The sequence below is a fragment of the Hippoglossus stenolepis genome, chromosome 8 (genome assembly GCF_022539355.2).
Source record: "Hippoglossus stenolepis isolate QCI-W04-F060 chromosome 8, HSTE1.2, whole genome shotgun sequence".
NCBI classification, from domain to species: domain Eukaryota; kingdom Metazoa; phylum Chordata; class Actinopteri; order Pleuronectiformes; family Pleuronectidae; genus Hippoglossus; species Hippoglossus stenolepis.
This window is the reverse complement of record NC_061490.1, coordinates 12468944-12477200: the sequence shown is the minus strand read 5'-3', so window position 1 is coordinate 12477200 and position 8257 is coordinate 12468944. Positions and strand designations below refer to the sequence as shown.

At 43.2% G+C, this 8257-nt stretch overlaps 1 protein-coding gene across 1 annotated transcript; it reads right to left on the bottom strand.

The window, feature by feature from the left end:
- Positions 1 to 2543: 2543 nt before the first annotated feature.
- On the bottom strand, positions 2544 to 7690 carry tent5ba (terminal nucleotidyltransferase 5ba). Its single transcript, XM_035163588.2, has 2 exons — positions 7267 to 7690; positions 2544 to 4119 (listed from the first exon to the last, which is right to left on the bottom strand). The coding sequence occupies exons 1-2, from the start codon at positions 7420 to 7422 to the stop codon at positions 3091 to 3093; spliced, it is 1185 nt and encodes a 394-aa protein (XP_035019479.1). The 5' UTR covers positions 7423 to 7690; the 3' UTR covers positions 2544 to 3090.
- Between the last annotated feature and the right edge of the window lie 567 nt (positions 7691 to 8257).

Genomic DNA, 8257 nt, shown 5'->3' with positions numbered 1-8257 from the left:
AACAGGGATGAAGTCGTCTTGTAAAGCATCAGCTTCCTTTTTCCATACTGAGGAGGGAACTGTGTGCTGGAGTTGTGTGCAGGAGACTTTCCCCCTGACGAAGACCTGCCGATGAACCTTTGGACATTTCTCAGCAGTGCTGCACCTCAGCAACACAGCAACACAGAGACAACAAGCCACACATCTCCTCCAGATGAAACTGCGCTGTCAGCTTGATCTAATCATTGCAGTTAAAGTGAGACATGTGTTTCCCCTTTGCACCCTCAGGATGATGTCATATCCACACAGTCATGTGCTCCCAAAGTGCAGCTTAATTTAAAACATCTTCATATCCTTCAGACTCAGCTTTTGTGTGATCCCAGTCTTAAAAGTTTGTCTCACGTCAGGGAGACAACACTGAGAGAAAGTACTCGCACAAAACAGAGGCACATACATGCAGAGTGAGAAACTCCCTGTGGATAATGGGTAAGTGGGACATTATAATCGCTCCCTTGGGTAAATAAAGCCTTTTTCAGGAGAGGTAATAGCACAGACACCCGGCCAGGGTGAGTTTGATTTGTGTTGTGGCAAAAAATTGTGAAATCTCTGTCATTACAGTGCATCTGTCCTGTCATCACTCTCCTTTCACACAGAACCTCAGCCCACACCCACACACACACACACACACACACACACACGCCAAATTAAACCCTAAATTAAATGTCTCAGAAATCTCACACTATATCATCTCTGGGAAAAAATATCTACTGCTGGCATCTAGTGAGGCAGTGGATAAAAAATTTCAAAAACATTTCAAAAACACGCTACTTCTTCTGGCAAGACATTAATGACAGTCAAGCTGATCTGCAAGAAGAATTCACCTTGACCTGATCTCCTTCGAGCTGGAATGATGTTCCGATGTTAAATAATATGACTCTGTGCAGAAACAAAGAGTTGGTGATTATGATGTTTCCACAATGTTAGATTAAAAACTAGTCAGAATAGACCTCAAAACAAAGTATTTATCTAGGCAAGAATAAACTAAGTGGAGTTTTTTTTTCAATTTCCTTCACGTTGTGAGATATTTTTCAACATTTTCTCTCGGGGAAAAATGGATCTTACTGTAAAGAAAAAAAGATCTATGAGTTTTTACAAATAGTTGCAGATCCAGATAATAATTTGATATAATCTGGATCTGTTGGAAGAAATTATTCAATCTGCGATACACGAACAGTTGTGCTCATCATGTGCCCAGCAGCATTGAAGAACGAGTGCCTGAATGAATACATGAGCATTTCATTCAACACACAACTCGTAAAATTACACAATTACAGCTGTGGTTAGCAACTAGCAAATAAATCATGTGTGTTATCAGACTACTTCCTTTTTCCTTTTATTTTACAATCTCTTATTGAAAGCCACACGGATGTGTGAGATTGCTATTGTTTTCTGTAATGGGCTCACTTTCCTCAGGATATAGCCCTGGTTGCACAGGATTTAAAGGTGCATATTGCATATATACATTTCACACAGGGCAATAGGCGAGCGGTCAATGGAACCATTGTGCCCCAGAGCCCCCAACACAGGATTATGTGTCATATGTGTAAGAGTATATAACAAAAAGTAAAAATCATTTCACATTATAAACACGATAAGGTCTAGATTTCTTTGTCTTGGCTCCAGTGCTTTGACTGCTGCCAGTAAAGTCACTCCACAACCCTGCGTTTAGCAGATTTCTGCAAAGATAAGTCAATATATATATATATATATATATATATATCCTCAGTAATTCCACATTTCTGACGGCCATATTTCAACATCTGACTATTCTAAAATCTACTCAGTGTGGAGAAGGAATGAAGGGGTGTGACTCAAATCTTAAAATAAACTCTGTTTTAGGTTGGTGGATGTAAATGTTGGCTCAATTGTGACTAGCGTGACTCGTGAAGATCCCAAAATCTGCTAATAATCTATACAATCTGTATCGTTTCCACCATCTCCGTCTTTGAACCAGCTTTACCAGCCTTCCTCGTGCCTGTGAAGATTTTTGATTTTGACTCAGACAAAATGACATGGATATGGTATCAGTCAAGCAAACAGGGCTGGGTTTCCAGTGGTAACATGGGTGGGAGAACAGGCCAGCCTTTGTTAAAAAGCTTTAGTATCACGGAGGAGAGAGAGGCCATTGTGCTTTAGAAAAGCCTCCTTATGGTTCATGTCCTCAGATTGTAATGGATCCTCAGCCCCAGTTTAACAAGTGCAACTCACTCCTGCCGACAGTATATGCATTTCAATTGGCCTGCTTGCTAGAAATGAGCCGCCCTGTCGTCATCAGCTTATGGGGCAACAAACAATCCCCCATCCATTCTTCGAGCCAAAGGAGGATAAAAGTCTGAGTCATTCTGTGAACTGAAATAATCTCGTTTATGACGACAATGTGAGATTTTACAGCTCGACTGTGTGAATATTGAAGCAGTTCAGATAGAGATCAAACTGCAGTCCATAGAGACAAACATTCAAATGTCAGCAGGGTTGAAATCAAATAACCACAATACAAAAACAACTGGAGTTTTATCTTTTTTTTTAATCTCACAAAAATGCTTTTGTTTCTGAAAAGAGAAACAGAGTAATCTAGAAAACACTGAATGCACAGTTCTGACTTTACAGATGTTTTTAGAACATTTCATGGTTCATTTTAGGCACTTGGAATCATAACAACATTCCCTTTCTGAAAAACAAATACATCTTTGGTCCGGTATGTAATTTAAAAAAAAACATAAAGCCAGCGTATGAAAATAACACCAGCTTCAAAGTTTGTTTCCTCAAAAATGTATTTCTGACATACACGATATAAAGCTTCATAAAGACCTTTTTTAATACTTAAATAAGATATTGTCACTACATCTCAGAAATGACCAGCAATCTTACAGATGTTTTGCAAGAAAAAAAGTGAGAAAAGTTAATGCGTCGGCTCAATCGGATGTACAGCAGTACAAGATTGTTTTAGTTAAGTCACATTTGGCAAACATGGGTTTCCTTTTTATGGATTTTCAGTCCACTTCCTTGTAGAGGGATGGAGACACATCCACCTCTGTCCGTCTCACAGCCAGTTCAGCTACAGGGCAGCCACGTCTGATATGAATTACTGCAATGGGAGACCTGCGGCGGCTGCACGTGTGCAATATAGTAATTACTGAAGTTGATGTCCTGTACGTATGGCGCTGGCTGGTAGTAACACGTCACATTCGTCACAGTGGGGATGGCGTTCTGCTCAGCCAGCACCCTCAGCGCCAGCATGGAGATCAGGCTGAGCGTCTGGCGCCGCTCGTGGCCCATCAGACACACGGTGCTCTCGTTCACCACTTGGTGCAGCGTCGTCAGACACTCGTACCGTTTGTGCTCGATCCCAGCAAAGTGGTTTTGCAGGTAGGCCTCCAGCTTCCTCTGCTGCTCGCCTATGTCGGAGAAGTCAATGAAGAAGCGTGAGCACATGTAGCGCTGCATATGCTTCATGTCCGCCTCTGAGGCGGGTCTGAACCCTTGCACCAACAGGTGGCAGTACTTCAGTAAACCGCCGCCCCTGATTTCTTCAGGGTTGCGTGTAGCTATGGTCCTCTGACACAGGTGGTCCATGGCCTCCTTGAAGTCCCCGTACACGCTCTCCCCGATCACAGTGGGGTGAAAGCTCTCAGACATGGGCGTTTCCGAGCAGCGGTCAAACAAGAGCAGAGAATCAAGGCAAATCTGGAAGGAGTCCACACTGAATTCAAACTGCCGCCGCAAAGAGTCCACAAATTTAAGCTCCACATTCTTGCCCGTGTTGTTGGACAGAGAGATGAGGCTCCAGCGGTCCGTGTCATTACAGACTTTCACCAGTTTCTGTACGTAGGCCTCTTTGAGGGTCAGTGCCGAGATGCGTTCCTTACAGACCCCAGCTGGCAAGAAGTCCAACAGACAGTCCAGCACGACGTCCTTCACCAGACGGAAGGCCTGGTCGTCTTTCAGTGACACACCAAAGATCAGGTCAAGGTCTTTGTAGCCCAGGCCGGTGTCCTGATGGAGCACGTAGCTGGCGGCAGATCCGTTCAGCCTCACGTCTTTGACACACACACCTCTCTCCTCCAGCCTCGCCCGCACAACCTGGACAGGAACAACACAGAAATACAACTGTATGATTAAAACTGGCCTTGTATTTTCAGAAATCTTACAAACTACAACGAATCAAGTTAAACTCTTGAAATGTGTCAAAATAACCAAGGCAATGGAAGTAGGGGTGCTGAAGGGGATGCAGCACTCCTATTGGCAAGAGGCTGTAACGCAAAAAACGTTGACTAAACAAAAAAATAAAAAAAAAAAAAATAAAAAATCACCTAAATTTTAGATCTACATTTTGACAAAGTAGAACTAATATTTCAAATTTTATATTATTTTTTAAGAATATTTGATTACATTTTACTGGTATTTTCTGTGCAACCTTTCTCATCCACAAACATCAAATGCGATGTAAATATTGTTAAGCATGAACTGAAGAGACTTCAGCGGTGGTAATACTGGGTTAGATATGTCTTAAAAACAAATCGGATTCTTTCAACTGCACTTAGGCCATTTTTTCTGCCTGTCATAGTGGAAAATGTTCTAAAACCGGATAAAATCACGAATTTTGCTGCAACAGGGCAGCTGCAGCCCAAATCTAAATAAATTCCAGCATCCTTGCAAATATCCTCCACATGGGCCAAGTGAAAATCAACTTGTTTGCGAGAGCGAAGTCAATTTCATCACCTAAAGAGGCCACACAAAGAGAAGGGGCCGAGCTGGAGAGTCTGTGCTCCAGGTCCACCTCCCTCTGGGTCAGCTCGTTTGATTTTACGATAGAAAACGGTTATAAAGATTTACAATCTTGAACTGCAACCGCGAGTTAGTGAGCACCAGTGGGTTTGAAGAGCAGCGTCCAAAGAAAACAACTTCAGCTTCAGGCCAAATGTCACAAAGTCAGGTTATTGAGGAGCAGCGTTTCCCTCCCTCTGTTCCTGTGAGGTGTATAAACGAGGGAGTCCCACCTCGGTGCGGGAACAGGATGATCGCTGCTAACAAACATGAACGGAAAACATGTCAGAGGCCCTGAAGTGAGACATCAAATGTAGATTTTGAAAAGTTGCTTGAGGGGAAATGACCCTGCTGCATACTCAAGTCACAGCTGCAGCTTCACCGTTACATCTGGCCAGCTGTTTGAGAGGTTTTCTCGTATCAATTCCACAGCAGGAAGACTTGATGCAAGCCCTGATTTGTGTCAGCAGACTGTAACAACAACTGCAGACACTTCCAAATGTTAAACCCGCAGCACTAATTGCTTGTTACTGGCAACGCAATCCTAAATCTCCCCGACTGGCACTAACCCGTCAGATTAGAGCGATCTGTTAACGCTCTCTCCCATGGTGATCAGATAACAAGCTGGCTCTATTTATACATACTGGGTCAGGCTAGTGACAAGAAAACATATGAAGGCAAGTCAGGATGACCAAAGATCATAATAATAGCATAACTTTCATTCAGCCGTAGGTCGGTACAAATTCCAATCAGGTGCAATTATAATGTGGGTTGTTTTTTTTCCTACTTCTGTGGTTGATAGAGTGAAATTCAGCCTCAGGCCTACTCTTAGCACCTGTAGTCTGACTACAGGTTGTCAAATGGAATCATACACAGGAGTGGGGGTTGAGCACAGGCTTTACATTAGATCCTACAGGAAACACGGCTCCTGTCTAATCAAGTCTGTCTAACGATTTATTTATTTATTTTTTGAAAAATAAAACAAAAAACTTATGCTTGGTTCCTCATACTGGAGTTGTGAAGCAGTTAAAAACAGATGGTGTAATTATCTAAACTTCTCTTTGGACTCTCACTCCTGGTGATGCTACGTGAGGGCCTCTTTATGGGACAAAGGCCCACTCTCTCATTCACACCCCCTTTGAGTCAACTGCATGATTAAAAACCTATTAAATACACATTAACTGCAGGAAATAGTCTCCGTCTGGCTCGTCACGCCAGGAGATTTACCGTTGATGGATGTTTTTGGCAGGTTTTGGCAAAATAAAATGACATGGGCTTTCCACAGATCCAGGGGCAACATGAGAGTCCCCACATGTGGGGGCTCAAACCTGTATTTAAGCCTCCTGAACGCTCAATGGAGCATTCATCTTTCCACAACCGCAAGCATGGAGCTCTGGTGGTGCCCATGCTGAATATGCCGATGCGTAAATGAAATGGAAAACAAGGATTATGTATCAGGTAACGAGAGACATGATTTTGTTAGGGACCAGCCGCATGTTCAATGTGGAATCCTATACCAGAGCCACTTATTAAATGCACAGGCAGCCACCGCACCGTGTGGAGACACCAGCGAGGGAGGGGAAATGTGATCCGGCCACAGTGAATGAGATGCTGGAAATGTGGAGGGGACTTAAGCATATGTCTGCTTCATGGATTTTAAAATGAGAACAGGGGAGAGTTGAGGGCTGATCCACTCTATCCAATACATTCCTTCAATCCTTTATTATCATCATGCACAGGAAATTAAGTGTCCCAGTGGTACAATTAGTCACATAACTCACAGATGGACACATTACAGTCTAATAATTAAAAATGAATACAAAAAAAATCACAGATTTTTCATTTGTGACAAATCCACATGATGCCCTTTCATTTCCATTATTCCACCTGCTGGATGCAAGTGGCATTAAAGTAGTGTCACCAACAGGAAAGACATCAAGGAGGCACAATTTGCCTGCGATAGAATAATCTTCGGAATAAAAAAAAAAAACATAATAAAAGCACTATCAGGGAAAGTAGATCAGTTAAAAAGTTTCCCTTAAAAAAGAATAAACAGAAAACAAAAAAAAATCTGTCATAGAAACACAATTAAACCCAGAGGGGGGTCGAAATCTATCATTACCTTTCAAAGAGATAATTAAAGATTCTGGAGGAGTGTCCAGTTAATTCCAGACAAATGCAATTTTTAAAAAAAGTTTATTTTAAATGTTTCAGTTTAGTTTAAATATTTAATTCCTCAGGTTGTTATCACAGTGTGAGAATAAATGGTCCACAGGTTGCTCAGGATTCGCGACCTGCCCACATGCTGCAGGTGTAATATTAGCCTTTTGCTACGTCACAAAGTCTTAAAGAATTGATTTTCATACTCTAATTTAAATCAACAACTACTGAGATGGTAAATGTGACTCTCGTGCACAAGTGCGTCCATGCAGGTGTGTGTGTGTGTGTGGGGGGGGCTCGTACCTGCACGATCTGGCGGGGCTGCACGGACAGCGTGGGGAAGTTTCCTCGGCCGTGGATGGGCACAGCTTCCCCGAGGATCGAGTCCAGGCGCTGCACTTGATCCCAAGACAGCACGCAGAACCTCCGACTCACATCCGACACATCTCCGCACGACATGGCGAAGTTCACTAGCAGACCCTCCCCCCCAAATAAAGAGAAATAAAGTGATCGGGCAGAAAGTGCTGCGGATTCTGTCTTCTTCTTCTTCTTCTTCTTCTTATCTTCGAATACAGGCCAGAGGTTTATTCCCCGTGGATCAGTCCTGGTTGCAGAGTTGGAGGAAAGTTCAGGATCAAGTGGTGCAGGGTCGCTGGGTTCTGGATCGGCCTCTTCCTCCGGTGTGCGCGGCTGAAATCCGGTCAGTCTGAAAAGGAGCGATTCATAAGGAAGGTCCGCAGGGTTTAAAGCCACCTCATTAGCATGGGCCCTGTGATTGGCTGCTGTGTTTGGTCATTGATTATGGACGCCCCGTCTGCAGGGAACACCCCCCCACCCCCTCTGTGACGCACACGTAACTGACCCCGCCCCCTCTGCTGCTGACAGGGTCTTCCCTCAAACAAGATCATGATCTCAAATGCAGCAAAAACAGGAATATTATAGTAATAAGTTCTATATATATATTTAGGTCATTTATATATATAAAAGTATACAGTAAAAATGGATTGCAGAGGTCACATTTTAGCCGCGCAAACCCAACATCCACTCATTCCCATTATGTATTTCTGCAAGCTCGTGTTTATTCGCTCGTGCGAATGTGAACTGGTTCGATGATGCCCAGTGAGTATTTCTTTATTTGCCCAGGGAATGTTTGCTGAACATGCAGGATGTTTTTGTAGCAACGCCCTGCTTTCAGCATCACACCCGCAGAGAGAATATCCAGAAAACTCGAGTCTACGTTTGCTCCACTCAGGCCAGTCTTCCTCACCACCTTTTATATGAATGGTTGTTCTGT